General features: G+C 42.7%; 1 protein-coding gene across 5 annotated transcripts in view; it reads left to right on the top strand.

The window, feature by feature from the left end:
• The window catches only part of TBC1D30 (TBC1 domain family member 30), a 45,180-nt gene extending 37,197 nt beyond the window's left edge, over positions 1-7,983 (top strand). For 3 of the 5 annotated variants that reach the window (XM_083463434.1, XM_083463436.1, XM_083463438.1), the window contains 5 exons: positions 2,113-2,219; positions 2,395-2,534; positions 3,667-3,873; positions 4,058-4,114; positions 6,296-7,983. In XM_083463434.1, coding sequence (XP_083319560.1) covers positions 2,113-2,219; positions 2,395-2,534; positions 3,667-3,873; positions 4,058-4,114; positions 6,296-7,074 — 1,290 coding nt within the window. In that variant the 3' untranslated portion in view covers positions 7,075-7,983. The remainder of the gene's footprint in view (positions 1-2,112; positions 2,220-2,394; positions 2,535-3,666; positions 3,874-4,057; positions 4,115-6,295) is intronic. The other 2 variants (XM_083463435.1, XM_083463437.1) reach the window with 1 other exon arrangement.
• The last annotated feature ends 8,979 nt before the right edge of the window (positions 7,984-16,962 follow it).

The raw sequence follows: 16,962 nt of genomic DNA, 5'->3' as shown, positions 1-16,962 counted from the left end.
TGGTCAGAGTGCTGGAATTGAACCCAAGAGACCATGGTTTCAATCCCCCTTCAGCCATAAAGCTCCAGTGGGTGACCTTGGGCCAGTTTCACTCTCTCAGCTTACCTCACAAGGTTGTTCTGAGGATACAGATGGAGAGAAGGAGAGCCATGGGTACTGCCTTGAGCTCCTTGAAAGAAAGATGGGATAGAAATGTAACAATAAGGAGTAAGCATGGACCAATAGTACCAAATAGTATGGGAAACAGCCCTACTAGAAAAATCAACCAATAAACTGAAACTGACACGGGGACAAACAGAAGAAGATGCCTTTACCCTGGTATGGCTCCCCTTTATCACATACACAGCCCAACAAGACAACGACAATAATCCACCAACAGCATACAAATCAATATGGCTAACCTGATCCAAAACACCCACCCACCCCCCTCACACATGAAAACAAAGATCACCACAGCCAATCACAAACAAACAACTACACCCTAGGCCAACCCCAACCTCTCTCACCACCAAAGGAACACAAGTGAACAGCACAAGCAATGCTGACACCAAACCCTACATACATTAAGCATAACAGAAGCATTACCACCCTACCCCACCCCCACCCATCTTCCCTCCCTCCACCCCTTCTTTTTTTTTTCCTCCCCCTAATGTCTCAACAAATGAAACAGATTTGTAAAAATGTTACATGGAAAAAATATGAGAGACATTACATTTACATTCTGTAAAACAAGAAAATCTTTAATAATAATAATAAAAGAAATGTAACAATAATAGGCAGATTGCATTGAGTATTAAAGGAAGCCATGTAAGATAGCCCACCAAGATGCTTAATAAATCACCTATTTTTTGCTGTTTTGGGGAGGATTTTTTTAAAAAAGGAAGGTACAATATATGGCTGTAGTGTTATGTTCAGCTTGGTGGGCTGTGAATATTCGTTCCCCTACCCACCCAGAAGTAGCCATATCAGTCTGTTGCAGCTAAAAGAGAAGGGGACAGGAACGTGTAGCTCTCTTTATAACCTAAACCTCTGGAAATTAGCAACATGCAGAAAAATAATAATGGTACAATTTCATTCAGAGGTTTCATATGGAACAGATTTCTATTGACATAAAGGGTATAAATGATTTTCAGGTTCTGCTAGAATTCTTCTCCCAAAGGATAGCATTGTAGGAATATAGTAACGCTGCAGGTGAAAGTGATCAAACTCCAATATCGGGGGGGAGAGATGTGGGGGCTAGGGTCTGTTCCCACGCTTGCCAGGTGTTGTGCGGACTCGCAAAACGGAAGAGGCGTTTTATGTTGTTGGAGTTTTTGTGCACACTTCTGACTGAGGCAAAAGGAATCTCATCTCCAGAAGGGCTTAATGTTTCATTGCTTGCACTGCATCAGGGCAATGTGGTGTCCCGTTTCCCCACCACCACCTTCAGGCAAGAAGTAGAGCATCAGTTTCTATGGTAGCTTTTGTGTATTAAGTACAGGCCAAGCAGACTCACTCATTCTTTATTCATTCAGAAACGCGCCTTAATTGAGAGACTTTTGCCCTGTGCTAACGCTCCCAGAGGGTGCATATGGCAGTACTTCTTTTTTGGCAAAGCAGACGTTTGTGATTATTTCCACCCTTTGTTCACTTTCTTGCTTTTGTGTCACGGTAGCAATAAAGAATTCTTCCAACATCTGTTAGTTCATAATTTCTGTTTGGAGTGGGTGCAGAGAGGACAGAAGTTGCAGTTTGGCAACATCCGCAGGACCATAGATCAACCACACTTGCAGCAGAGATGGTTTAAATTTGCACACACTGCCTTGAAAACAAATGCCTTAGAATGCAGCGAATGCTTGCATTTGCGCGAGTTTCGCATGCATGTCCTTGTTATCTTTTCTGCCTGATTCAAACAGTTCTCTTACGTTTCCAGCGAGACAGTCATCTTATTTCCTGCAGGAAATGTATGTTCCATCACAAAAAACAAACCTTTCACCTTTCGTTTCAGTACATGAGGAAATATATTGCCTAATCCTGCAGCCATCCTTTATTTGAGTTATGGACAGTTGCTTTGAAAAATTAAAGGAAAAGGCACTGATTTTAAAAGCTTGTCTCTTTCTTTTTGCCCCCTAGACTGTTTATTCTATGGCCCAGTTCCCTTTCCCACAACTAGCAGAATTACGGGAGAAATATACATACAACATTACTCCTTTTCCTGCCTCAGTGAAATCAGCTTCAGGGTAAGTCTGTCTTCACCTCTTGCCAGTACCATATATTGTAATCCAGGCAAGATCTGTATATAAAAGGGACAAACGTAGATGATTATGTATCTTGAGCCTGGTGAACTGTTCAGTTTATTATAGATTCATTTGCAAGTCCAGGTCAGCAATGTGTCTGTGTGCTTTCCTTTTGCAGATGGCTGGGAAAAATTAGAGACAGTGATGAGGAGAACGACCTTGATGATGAAGATTCCATAGCTAGTGTCATTGGTTGCCTTGGGCCATTCAGTGGGTTTCTAGCCCCAGAACTACAGAAGTATCAAAAGCAATTCAAAGGTAAAGAATGTAAACATTACAGCATCACCATAGGAGCCTCTGTCCCCCATGGGTTTATCTTGCAGTTCTGCTATGTAGTTTAGAGGCCGGCAGATTACCATCCCTGGGCATCAGCCTTTAATCAAATGCTCGAAGGACAAACCATGCCATTCCGTGGCCTATGAGAGGTGGGTATAGGAGCATTTGATTAATATGGCCCATTCCATTTTTATCTGTATTGGATTTAAAATGGTTTTTACATATGTTTTTATTACTGATTTTTTAAATAGTTGAGTCACATTAGGCTGTTTCATAGGAAGTGCTTCATAGGTGAAATATAGCTGTCTCTTTGGTGCTGATCACAGTACAATCAAACCTCGGCTTCTCAACAGCTCCATTTTCGATCAGTTTGGCTCCCAAACCCCGGAAGTAAACGCTCTAGTTTTTGAACATTTTTCAGAAGCCGAATGTCCGGCGCAGCTTCTTCTGAGTGCAGGAAGCTCCTGCAACCAACAGGAAGCTGCGATTCAGTTGTTCAAAGTTTCAGAAGCCAAATGGGCTTCCGGAACAGATTATGTCTGACAACTGCGGTTTGACTGTACGATAGAATGGTATTTTATCTCAGATATAATGCGATTGGGCTCACAACTGAGCAATTAGAGAGGAGCAGTGTATCCCTTCCTTGACTATGTTCTGTTCCCCACCCCCATGATGGCTTGCTGTGTACTTTTGAGAACAGCGTTTCTAAGTAATATTCAAAGTCACATCAAGATGAATACATGGTAATTTTTTTGTTGATAGTTCCTGAGGGTTTAAGTACAGGCCGGTAACAGTTTCATGTTGACTACTGCTGATCTTTTGAGATTTTAAATTTGTCAGCCGTTTAAATGCAAGTACAGACAATGCCAGGTTATTGAAATCCTCTGCTCATGTAAGGCAGGGATGGGGAACCTGTGCCCCCCAGGTGATTTTTGGATTGTGGCTACCTTCATCCCCAACCAGCAATGCCAGTGGTTAGGGGATAATGAGAGTTTATAGTCCAAACAGCATCTGGAGGGCTACAGTTTTTCCTCCCCCGATTTAAGGACGGTGCGGTTGCCATTATGTCATACATTCTGATGTGTTTTTCATGCTCTCTTCCTACTATGCATAGATCATAACGAAGAGCAGAGTCTAGGTTCCAGCAATATTGCAGAGCTAAGCCCTGGAGCAATAGATGCCTGTCGGAGCGAATACCACGCCGCTTTTAACAGTATGATGATGGAACGTATGACCACAGACATTAATGCGCTGAAAAGGCAGTATTCACGGATAAAGAAGAAACAGCAGCAACAGGTCCATCAGGTGTACATCAGAGCAGGTAAATCACTTGTGTTTGGAAGCGCAAGTTAGCTTCAGCTATGTGCATCAGAAAGCAAATCATGTTTTTGTGTATTCATTTATATATAGAAGACGAAAAGAATGAAATAGTTGGAAGGATCTCATCTGACTAAAGAGCATGTCACTTATAAAGACGATGTTGATCTTTGTTTTTCTTTTGTTAGGGTCTGAAGATGATGACCCTGGGATTATGTTAGATCCCAGGGACCAGCCGAATAATGGTATTTAAAGATATCTATGCTAATCTTGGATACAATATTGGTTTCTCTGATTTTACTAACAGCTCTGGCATCCTTGGACTTGGGGTGAAATGTTCTGAATTCCCAATTGGATGGACAGTGATTTGGCATCAGAACTATCAACAAATTACAAGATTATATATGAATTGGCTGGACTTAGACCAAATACGTTTCAATGCTGATTTAGCATAAAGTGCACATACAGTCACTGCTGATCAGTAAATACCCTTTGTGACAGTATTATCTGTGGGATGAACCATTTGGAAACTGAACTTTCACTTTACTGCTAGAGATGGGTCTTGCCTCCTGTCCCAGGCTGGATTTTCAGCTCCATCTTTCATAGGAAATACCCCATGAAATGCAATTTTGAAAATCTAAGAAACATAGTATGCACACAACAGCAATGTGGCAAAACCAAATTGATGAAGGTTTTCATTTCCCAGGATTGCCAAAGCCCCTTTTCACTAACCTTAATCAATTGTCTTGTATATATCCTTTAGCACTCTCTCTCTCGTCTCTCTGTGACTGGATATTCTGCTGGGAAATGGTCTGTCTTGGTTACCATATTAAATTGCTGAATGTTCTTTCTATGAAATGGAGTATTTACCCAGCTGCTTGGTTATAGACACCTTTGTGTGGTCGTCAGGACGAGGCAGAGGCAGAAGGCAGAGTCTAGCATGCTATTCACATGATTTAGTAGTTAAACTAAATCAACCCATAGTATCTAATCCATCAATTTATTCATCTGTTGTGTATGTGTATAGCTTCGTAATATATTTAATTTCACATTCTTGCTTTCTTTGGTCTTTATTGCCTTGAAAAGAAGGCTTGGGTTAGGATCTTCATTTTTATTTGCTTGGGATAGGTATTAGAGAAATTTGTAAAGAGTATCACTGCTGCTCAGTTAAACATATCTGAACTGTAACTTCAGTAGTAGAGTCACATAATCCTGACTGAAACTCTGGAGAGACACTGCCAGTTAGTGTAAGTTCTGAACTAGATGAATCAAGAACCTGATTTGGTATTTGTAGCTTCCTATGTACCAGATGTTGGGATGCGGGTGGCGCTGTGGGTTAAACCACAGTGCCTAGGACTTGCCGATCAGAAGGTCGGCGGTTCGAATCCCCGCGACGGGGTGAGCTCCCGTTGCTCGGTCCCTGCTCCTGCCAACCTAGCAGTTCGAAAGCACGACAAAGTGCAAGTAGATAAATAGGTACCACTCCGGCAGGAAGGTAAACGGTGTTTCCGTGCGCTGCTCTGGTTCGCCAGAAGCGGCTTAGTCATGCTGGCCACATGACCTGGAAGCTGTGCGCCAGCTCCCTCGGCCAATAAAGCAAGATGAGTGCCGCAACCCCAGAGTCGGCCACGACTGGACCTAATGGTCAGGGGTCCCTTTATTTTTTTATGTACCAGATGTTTTCCCTTTAAAAGTAAACAAGTCCTACTTACTGAATGGCTTTCTTAGTTTTGAATCAACTTGCTTTCTTCAGGCTGCTAGATGCTCTGTTTCTTGTTGCATTTCCCCCCCAGTCAACAGAAACAATGGAGCCTGCTATTAAGAAAGAGAGAGACATGAGAAGCACATGGTCAAATATCTGAGCCAGTTTTGGATTGGAAAATGCAGTGTATAGCAGGGATAGAAGGATCTTTCAACTTGTGTTCTCTCGGTTACTCATTTTTCTATTCTTAAATCACGTCCTCTACATTTCTGTAGCAATCTGATTCATGAAAACTGATCAACATTTTAATGCAAATTTCTCCTAATGAACACATTTTCATATTCGGTTTTGACCAATGCACACATTTTCGCAAGACATTTCCCCTCATATAATGCATTTTATGTCATTTTCACTGATGCATATTAATGTTCATGTGCACTTTCCCCTAATGTAATGCATTTTTAAAATAAAGGTTGATTGGAGAACATCACCACAAAATTCAGTTAAGTGCTAATTTTGAGGGATAGCTGTGTTTCTGTTCTCATATAATTTTCCTGAAAGTGCTAATTTGATAGATCTGCATTTAATTGCAAACTTAATTTAATTTCTCCCCCACCCGTATGTGTGTGTGTTTGTGTATCAGACTGGTCAGGTTTGCTTTAATGTTTGATCATTTGCCTTGCCTCATTCAATAGCGTGCTTCTTCAATGTTTGTTTTCTTCAGATAAAGGACCAGTTACTAGTCTTCTGCCCTCTCAAGTGAACCATTCTCCAGTGATCAACCACCTTCTGCTAGGAAAGAAGATAAAGCCGACTAACAGGTCTTCCAAAAATGCTATTATTCATGTTCCAAATCACGCAGGAGGCAAGATGTCTCCTAGTCCCCACGAAGATCTTAAAACAAAGCTCAACTCTCCTTGGCGCACTCACATGAGGGTCCATCGGAAGAATATAGCAAGAGCCAAAGGCCAGCTGGGCTATGGAGATACAATAGGGTTAATAGAAGAACAGAACGAAGGTGTGAAAACCAGTAGCCCCAATGGGAAAGAAGAGGCTCCAAGCAAATCTGAATCTATGGAAATCGAAGGCAGTGATTCAGATGCCCGGACTGCTGAAGGACAGTCTCCTGAACCAAGTTACAAAGATGCCAATGCCAACGTCAACGTATCAGCTGTTCAGCTGAAGCTCGAAGCCCTGGAACTTACCCCAAATGACAAAGATGATGTTGAATCAGTATCAACTTCGTTCTGTCAAACACCTCTATCCGAGTTCCCGAATTCGCCCAGTGACAGTGGGACAGTGGCAAAATCTCCCCAAGCCGCCACTACTAAACCACAGGTCTTCAGTCCTTTTCCCAGTGTCAAGCCTCTCAGAAAATCAGCTGCGGCCAGAAACCTAGGATTGTATGGTCCAACCGAGAGAACCCCAACTGTACATTTCCCACAGATGAGCAGAAGCTTTAACAAGCCTGCAAGCGGTAACAGCGGGTCAAAAAAACGATGATATATATATATCTCGCTGGCACATCATCATCATCATCTCAGTTTTATTACGTGTGTGTTCGTTGTTCTGAAGGAGTTTCTGAATAGTTTCATTTCTCAATTGAAATAAGGAAGATAAGTCGCAACTGGAACATAAACTGTATGATCAAAGATCTGTCTTTTTTATATATACAACGTGGAGTAGTGAAAGCACACAGTGCCACATACAGTTTTCATGTTCAAAAAATGAACATTGAATTTCAGCAATGAGAAGCTGTAATACGGAATTCGGTAATGCAGTGGTAGGACAGTTTTCCTCCTGTCAGTTCATCAAGAAGACTACCACCTTTTATGGTTCAGTGGCTAATTATCAGAGCCTTGTAGCTGCCTCAATGAAGTACACTGAACTTCAAAATTTCAGGCAGATTAAAATATTTTTTTAAAAACTGCTTCTGTATAATATATACAGAATATATTTGAGCAGCTGACACATTAGCTGTGTTTTAGCATTTTCCACTCGAATGCCACTGGTGTTACCTCCTTTAATTATTTTTGATATAATAATTATCACCTTAGGTCAGGTAAAAAGGGAAGTTGAAGTGCTTTCTATGACTTGATCGTGGCTCCCTAAATGATGACCTTCAGTGAGTCATGGGACTGTCGGAATACATATTTAAATCTGTTAGTTAATTTATCACTAAAATTCCTAGAAGTATCTGGCATTAAAGACAAATCTTCCTTAGCCTTTTTGATAAGGTTAAGTCACTTTTCATGTTAACTGCTGGGCAGTGTTGTTCCACAGTGTATGTTAATTCCCTAATGTGTCAGCTTCCCGGCTGAGGAAAATTTATGGCTGTATCCTGATGATGTAAGATCGTCTTTAGTGTACTACTTAACTTTTTTCGGCCAGTGAAAGTTTTAGCAGTTTCCTGCAGATCTTGTCCCTTGCTTCTACATTTGAAGTACAGCTGCTGATTCTCCAGTATCATATAAAAGGCATAGGATTTGGTCCTCAAAACACTGTCCCAAAACCAGTTTGGATTCCAACTTTATTTTGGAAATCTCTGTAGTTTCCTACCCTGAAAGACAATTATGTCCTTCGCCGTGTGAATTTTTCAGAGCTGATATTTTGTCCACATTAAATATTTCTGTAAAAATGATCCCCCCCCCATTCCTAAAGGAGTAATGAAAGCAGCTAAAAACTAAGCTAAAATTATATCCAAGGTTATCAATTTGCAAACCCATAAAACATTCTGAAATTGCTTGACACCCCATTTACTCCAATGGAAAGCACTATAGGTAATCTTATTTGGGATCTACCCTGTGCATGCACACAAGGCATTTCAGAGCTGTCTGACGCTGAGGTCAGTGTCTTATGTGGAATTCTGCATGGGTACTAGAGCCCTCCCCTGTCTCTGCACATCAATAGGAACAGCTAGTTTTGGCATGGTGTATCTACCTTTACATTATTATGATAGGTAGTTCTGGACTCATCATTGTTGCCACCTGAGTGATGCCGGTAAGAAACTGAAATAACTTACTGGGTCTGTCTGCCTTTTGTGCGCTGTGATTTAAGATACTTTGGTGTTAAACTTTGTATCTTTGATGTATACAATGTACTATAGATATTGTAACATTATAAATATATACAGGATAATATATACAGGATGTATGAAATGGTGTCTTTGTCGGAGAAGTTTTTTCTGTGTTTGTGTCTGAGTCTCATCGGTATAGTTGATGCCATTTTCTGTCTTGTAGATTAAATAGGACTTACCAATAATGCGTTTTAAATAATAATAATGAGTTGCTTCCAATTTCTTGCAGTAAGGCAGGGTTACCAAATCTCAAATATTTCTAACAAAACAAAAATGCACAGCCCATGATTATCCATGCTGTGTGCACGATCTGCAAATGATCTCTTGTAGATAAATAATTGAATCAGGATGCCTTTCTAGTACAGTGGTGCCTTGCAAGACGAAAAGAATCCGTTCTGTGATTCTCTTCGTCTAGCGGTTTTTTCATCTTGCGAAGCAAGCCCATTAACGGATTAGCGCTATTAGCGGCTTTTCGGCTTATCGGATCAGCTGATAAGCGGCTTAGCGGCTTAGAAAAAGGGGGGGGAGGGAAAAAACCCGCAGGAACTCACAAGACATTTTCGTCTTGCGAAGCAAGCCCATAGGAGATTCGTTTTGCGAAGCACCTCCAAAACGGAAGACTCTTTTGTCTAGCGAGTTTTCTGTCTTGCGAGGCATTTGTCTTGCGGGGCACCACTGTATACAGAATACACTAGATGATATGATATTGTAAAAACAACAACAACACCCTAATTACTGTGCCTGTAATGAAATAGAAACCAGTTCCTTTGCAATGCTCTCAACAACTTTAGAGTCTCATGAGCATATTATAAGAATGCATTGAAATGAATCATCCGTGCAACTTGTTCAGAGGTGATCCTTGTGAGCTGATAAGCTGTGGGGGGGGGGGAAGTATCACTGTTGGTCAAAGCAAACGGTTGTGTACAGTTCCTTCTATCGTGTCAAAGAAAGTAATGTCATGTACAACAATATGATAAAATTCATACACACAGAGAGAGTTAATTAGAAGTACTTCAAATTAATCCAAATGGATGTTGTATGTTCACATGCAACTTGTGGCTCTAGCTGCCATAAGTGAAGCTATGCAGAGCATAGTTCTGCACAGTTGTCACATTGCAGCCAATACTTCAGGATCCCCTTCCCCCCATTTCTGTGTTTTGTTTCTGTTTCATAATGTGCTTATACGTGTTGCAGGTTTGCTTGCGTCTTGTATGTCATCCTTCAAGGTTTGTTTTAATTGTTATACTGTTTGTGTGGTACAGGAATGCAGCAAATGATAACAAATACACCAGTCAGTTGATAAAATGTTCAGTTTGGGGAATTTAAGAGTGTGGACTTCAATGTGATTCTTTTAATTTGAAGGGGAAACTGTCTCATCTTTGAATTAGTACATTTGTTCACGCAAAGACTCTCCTCCCTGGAAGAGAGGGGAGTGGTTGTGGGCGGGAGACCGAGCTCCGCCCCTGGTAGGGGGCATTAGCCCCCTCCCCTCCTACCTGGCTGGCGCCCACGCCCACTGGAGGTGGCCAACCAGGTGCCTCCGGGGGGCGTGTGTAGCAGCTTAATGCTGTGGTGCTAGCTCCGCCTCCTCCTCTGGGCAAGGAAGTTTTTGAAGAAAAGGAAAATAGCTGTCCTTTACAGTGAGCCAAAAAGAAATGGAAATATAAACTGTGGGTTAACCTGGACTTTTCAGTAAGGTACTATAAGCCGAAAACTTTTGTTGTTGTTGTTGTTGTGTAAAAGTGGTTTTCTTTAGGGAGCCTGTACTGGCAAGTGAAGCCAATGACAAGAACCAGGCAAAGGCACACCTTCAAAGGTTTTAAACATATAGACATGGAGTGCTGAGGAATGGTTCCCTGATCAGAAACCCTGAGTTGTCCACCCCAAGTCCTGCCTTATTTCTTCCCCCAAACATCAAGCGAAGGGGGGGGGGGTGGCTTAGAGAAACCAAGAGGGGTGAGGTTTAAGCGCACAGTCTATTCCAATCCCCGGCAGCCTTTAAAATTTTACAGGGGGCTCCCGCTTCAAGTGCTACCAATGGAAGGGATGGCAGGGTAAATTAAACCCACACTAGAAGAGTAATAAATAAATAAACAAACGGCAGGCACAATAAACAGCAGGCACAAACACACGCTGCAAGCACGCAAGCACACACACACACACACACACACACACACACGACTTAAAATTATAGAGGAACAGGAAAGGGAACCCTGAGGATCATCTAGTCCAACCCAAGCAATGCAGAAATATTCAGCTGTCCCCAACAGGGATCGAACTTGCAACCTAGGCATTATCAGTGCCATGCTCTAACCAACTGAGCTATCCAGGCTCTCAAGGACAATGGAGGGGGAAAACGCACCAGCACCCTGGCCAACAAATTAAAATGTAAGGCAAACCCACTCAGTCACCCAGACCAGCCATGCAATTGGACAGGTAAGGGCAATAGAGGGGGAAATGTACAAGCACCCTGGCCAGAAATTAAATAAAAACGCACTGCCACCAAGGCAGAGGCAGGGTAAGGAAAGCGAGGATACGAGGAAGAAAGAAAGACGGAGCCACACTCACACTCAGACCTTGCTGGGGGCATGTGCTGGGCAGGGGAACAAGCTGCAGCTTAAGAAAGGTTAATTTGCACTCAGGCTGCACAAACAAATCAAGCACCAGGAGTGGGGGGAAAATAGAAGGTTAAATGTAGGTTTTTACCCGGAAGGCAAACCTGGCGGCCTGGGTTTTTAAAGTTAAAAGGCAAGCCAGGAACCAGGCAGCCTCCACACACACAGACCCCTCCCCCGACTCCAAACCTCGTGGCTCTTCCCTGTGATAACTGAGATGACTCCTAGCTGATGACTCGCTGAGGGACAACAACGAATGAGGAGGAGGCGGAGCTAGCACCACAGCATTAAGCTGCTACACACGCCCCCCGGAGGCACCTGGTTGGCCACCTCCAGTGGGCATGGGCGCCAGCCAGGTAGGAGGGGAGGGGGTCGGGCCCTCGATCCACAATTATATTAATTGTGATACGTGCACACCAACTCTTGAGTGTTTAGTGCAGATAGTTGATAATAGATCAAAGCCTGATATACAGTAAAACAGTTTATGTATATACTAATCAATTGCCTCGTATCCAAAATTAGCTGCATGGTGTGAGCAGTCTGGGTGGAGGGCTTTGATAGTGCAAGGACCTGTCAAGTGTGTAGTGCATCTGAATGCATTCTGCATATTACACTCCTTTCTTCATTCCTGATCCACTGCTGCAAATGGACCCTGTTTTGACTACACCTTGCCTCTTAGGAAGTTGTGTTGTGGGACGTCTGGAAGCGATGCCTTGGTATGCATGTACAGTATTCTGGAATTTATTGCTTTTTCAACTGAAGCTGCCAAGAGCACTTGCAGCCATTTTACGTCGTTATGACCATTGTCAGTAAAATCAAAGCCTGCAAAAATAATAAAAGTAGAGTTATAAAGCTAGCTTCTGGAAAAAGCACTGGAAAAAAATAGTTTTCCATATGAACTTGGTACCTGGTAAACCATCATGGAGAAGCTGTTCGGAGCTGGAGTGTCATGACAGAGAAAGTCCTGTCTTAACCCACCTTGCTAATGGTAGCAACAGAACGAGAAGGCTTTCATTAGGAAAGTGTTCCGTAACTTTTTCTGCTATGACACCCCAACTCTGAATACCCTCCCCAGGATGGTTTGCCTGGGTACAGGTCCATTATATTTTAGGCTTCAGATGAAGATGGACCAGGAGCCAATGTAGTACAGTCGTACCTTGGAAATCGAATGGAATCCGTTCCGGAAGTCTGTTCAACTTCCAAAACGTTCGGAAACCAAAGCACAGCTTCTGATCGGCTGCAAAAGGCTCCTGCAGCAAATTGGAAGCCGCGGAAGCTTGTGAGATGTTTGGCTTTCAAAAATAGTTTGCAAACTGGAACAGTCACTTCTGGGTTTGCGGCGTTCGGGAGCCAAAATGTTCAAGAACTAAGCTGTTCGAAAACCAAGGTACAACTGTACTTTTAAAACTGGTGTTTTGTGTTCTATTCTCTTGCTCCTAGTTAATTATTTTGCTTCTATATTTTGAATGAACTCCAGTTTTTAATTGTCCTAGTTAAATGGAGTTCATTCAAAATATTGCCACCCCTCCCGTTACCTCTAGTATTATCAAGCAGTTAACGTTAACTACCATATTTTCTCAGCTCAATTCATGACAGTCAGAGCTGTATGAGAAATCATTCAGAGCTTTATTGTGCATGCATTCAATATGGGAAGCGTGCTCTTCTACTATTTCTAAATCAAACTGTCTATGCAGCCTGTATCTTTATAGACCTTCCCCCCAAAAAAGGTTTCCAAAGATACAGAAGTAAAGCAGAATTCTGTTGTTTAGTGGACAGAAGCAATTGTTAGTGGGGGGAAATAATTTCCCACTTGATCACTAGATGCCACTATTGGTCTACACACAAACCACTTTGCAGTTGCAGAATGCTGGTGTTTGTTTGCAGAGCTATAGTGGAAGCTCCAAGAACATTTTCTATATGAGTTTAATCTATCTCAGGTCTATTCATGTGCTGCTATGAAAAGAGCTGGCTATCTTGAAAATTACCATACATTGTTCATTCTTTCGTCTTTAATGGAAACAGTACGGCGAGACATTCCTTTGTATTGGATTCAAATGTGTCGGAGTGAAGGTGTTGGCTTCACTGTTCATGCAAACTTTTAAAAGGACCCCACAAAATATTGGGGGGGGGGATATCATTCCATTGAGGCTGCAGGTTGTTGTGTTGCATGCTAAACACTTGTGGAGTGTGTGTGCTACATTTTTTTAAAAAAAAAAAAAAAGTAAAACTGTTGTAGCTCCAGCAATGTAGTTCTTTAAACAAGAAAGAAGAAACTGTTATTGTTTACCCAAACTCAAAACATGCAATTAAAGTGCCTTCCACACTAGATTATTAGCTCCTAAAACTGGGTAGTAAAGATCATTTTCACTTTGAGAAACCTGCTTAGGCTGGGTGACGAGCAGTATTAGGTAGCTCAAGCTGCTTCTAATAATAATTGTAGCAATGGAAAAAGCTTAACTTTCCCTTCCACTACATCCTTCTTCGTTAGACACTGCAGACTTTCTGCCAATTGACAGTACTCTGATGGGCTAAAGTAGATACCCTAAACGCATTTAGTGGTGAGTAAGCCCCATTGCCATAATAGGGCATGTCAAAGTAAATACACATAGGATTGTACTGTCAGTCTACGGTATTTTCCTTTACAAACCTTGTAGCGTAATCCTAAGCACGTTTACTCAGCTGTAAGCACTGAGATCAACAAGATTTTAACAATGTAATCCTAACACATGCTTCCTCTGAAGTAAATGCCACTAATTTCTGAGAGTGGGAAACACAGACAGACCTGACTAATGGAATGTGCACTTTTTCAAGATTTGGAATCATAGAATTGCACAGTTGGAAGGGACCATGGGTCATCTAGTCCAACCCACTGCATTTCAATGGGGCTTATTCCCCATAAGTATGCATAGGATTGCAAACTAAATTATAGAATTGCAGCTATAATCTAAGCCACAAGGAATAATAATACATATAATAATTCATCGTTTTATTATATATTCTGTCTTATCTGCAATGACACCTGCAATATTTAAGAACATTAAACTATTTTGACACACAAGAACCTAGCATTGGAACAAAACTGATCCATTAATTTCATTGAGTCTGCTCAGCGCAACACTTGGCTGGATCCACAACCCAATTAAAAGCATCACCATAGCTCTGTAAGAAGTCACCAAATAAAAACCCCTTACAGTTCTGCCTAGAAATGTTTCTGGGCTTGGCCCCACATGGCTTTCTTAGGTAGGCGTTCCACAGCTGCAAAGCTACTGCCAAGGGCCAGGTAGATGCCTTATTCACTTACCCACCCTGACAGATGGGGAAATCCTTTTTGGGATGGCTGTTCTGACATTAAAGGAGCATAGAGTTGCCATATTTCAAAAAGTGAAAATCCGGACACAATAGCTGTTGAGGTTTTTTTGTGGGGGGTGGGGGTGGTAAGCAGGCAAAGTTGTCAAGCTTTTGTTTTTAAAGAGTTTTGCACTGTGGGTTAAACCACAGAGCCTGGGCTTGCCGATCAGAAGGTTGGTGGTTCGAATCCCTGCGATGGGGTGAGCTCCCGTTGCTCAGTCCCAGCTCCTGCCAACCTAGCAGTTCGAAAGCACATCAAAGTGCAAGTAGATAAATAGGCACCACTCCAGCGGGAAGGTAAACTGTGTTTCCGTGCGCTGCTCTGGTTTGCCAGAAGTGGCTTAGTCATGCTGGCCACCTGACACCTCCCTCGGCCAATAAAGCGAGATGAGCGCCGCAACCCCAGAGTTGGCCACGACTGGACTTAATGGTCAGGGGTCCCTTTACCTTTTTATAGCCTAGAGGTTAAGATCAGTAGCCCGAACAGGACCAGCGCTAGACCATGGTGGTAAAGGATGCAAGCAATTGAGTGCAGGTTTGGACCTACACAACCTTGCAAAGACCCCTTATAGAAATAGACGAGAACTGGAAAACCGCACACATTTTTTCCGTAGCGCAGAGGCAGTGGGTTTCTACTGCAGAAAAAGCATGAAAGTAGCAAAACAAAGGCCCTGCTTTCCTGCATGTGGTCTGTGTAAGTGAAGATATTTGAGAAAGCACCAGATAGTGAATTCAAGGAAATGGAATTTACTTCCATGTGTAATCATTCTCAGATTCTCTCTCTCGGTCTCCCCGCATCCCAAACCCCCCACCCCAGATGAGTCAGTATCTCTTTTAATGTTCCAGAGTGCCTTGGTGAAACACGGTGTTTATCTAAGTTCCCAATCCAAATCGGGGGGCCTCCCCCGCCAAACCAGAATGGCTCAGCCACGGATGTGATCTGTTCTATAATAAATGAAATGTCGAGCTGACACACTTGCAGAAACCACACCAAGATGAGAAGTGACTTCTCGCCTACTCCACCCAATACAAAAATGTCCGACCTATTATTCTAGTATATTTTTACCATATGTATGTGTGCCTGTATCTTTCGCTGCTGCCTGTTATTGCCATCTGTGATTCAGGCTGAGAGCAATAATATGCACTCTCTTATGTCAGTGGGTTGGTGGGAGCGTGGAAAAGAAATTAACATGTGGCCAGTTGCTAAATCTAGAGACACGGGGACATATGTATTTGTGCCTCATTCCTTCTTTTTTCTTGCTCTGTGCCTGCGGACAGCCCTACCGTTAGGCAGAGTTGAGGCAGCCGCCTCAGGCGGCAGGTTTGGGGTATCATGAAAGGGCAGTGCATTGTTAGTTAATGTGCTGTCATTGTATTTTGCATTGTAGCATTGTAGGGGAGAGACAGTTGTGCTTGTGGGATAGAGAGGTGACATGATAAAAGTAGGCATGGCACAGAGAAAATGGATAGAGGGACGCTGTTCTCTTCTCTGACAACGCTAGAACTTGCGAACATCTAATGAAGCTGAATGTTGGACAGACAAAAGAAAGTACGCCACTTAAGTAAACGACAGAATTCACTCCCAGAAGAGGCAGTGATGCCCACCAACATGGATGCTTTAAAAGAGAATTGGAGAAATCCATGGAGCATAAGACTGTCAAAGGCTGCTAGCCATGACGGTTATTCTCCCTTCACTGTTGGGGCAATATGCTTTTGAATGCCAATTTCTGGGACTTAAGGGCAGAGTGCTTTTGTGCTTGGGTCCTTCTTGCAGACTTCCCATAGGCATTTGGTTGTCCACTGTGAGACCAGGATGCTGGACTAGATGGGCCACAGTAGTAGTAGTAGTAGTAGTAGTAGTAGTAGTAGTAGTAATAATTTATTATTTATACCCCGCCCATCTGGTTTCCCCAGCCACTCTGGGCGGCTTCCAACGAAACATTAAAATACAATAACCTATTAAACATTAAAGGCTTCTCTAAACAGGGCTGCCTTCAGATGTCTTCTGAATGTCAGGTAGATGTTTATCGCTTTGACATCTGATGGGAGGGCGTTCCACAGGGCGGTTGCCACTACTGAGAAGGCCCTCTGCCTGGTTCCCAGTAACTTGGCTTCTCGCAGCGAGGGAACCACCAGAAGGCCCTCGGCGCTGGACCTCAGTGTCCGGGCAGAATGATGGAGGTGGAGACGCCCATTCAGGTATACTGGACCGAGGCCTGATCCATCAGGTTCTTTTTAGTTTCTGCCTCAGGTGGCAAAATGTCTTAGGCTGTCCTTGTTGTCTATGCATACATCACCACATGCCAAACAAAACAAAGCATGCAATTTAAAATATGTTCCTTTATATATGTA

This window comes from Podarcis liolepis, assembly GCF_965112155.1.
Source record: "Podarcis liolepis genome assembly, chromosome: 10".
NCBI classification, from domain to species: Eukaryota; Metazoa; Chordata; class Lepidosauria; order Squamata; family Lacertidae; genus Podarcis; species Podarcis liolepis.
The sequence above is the reverse complement of the archived record's forward strand: the minus strand, read 5'-3'. Positions and strand labels throughout refer to the sequence as shown.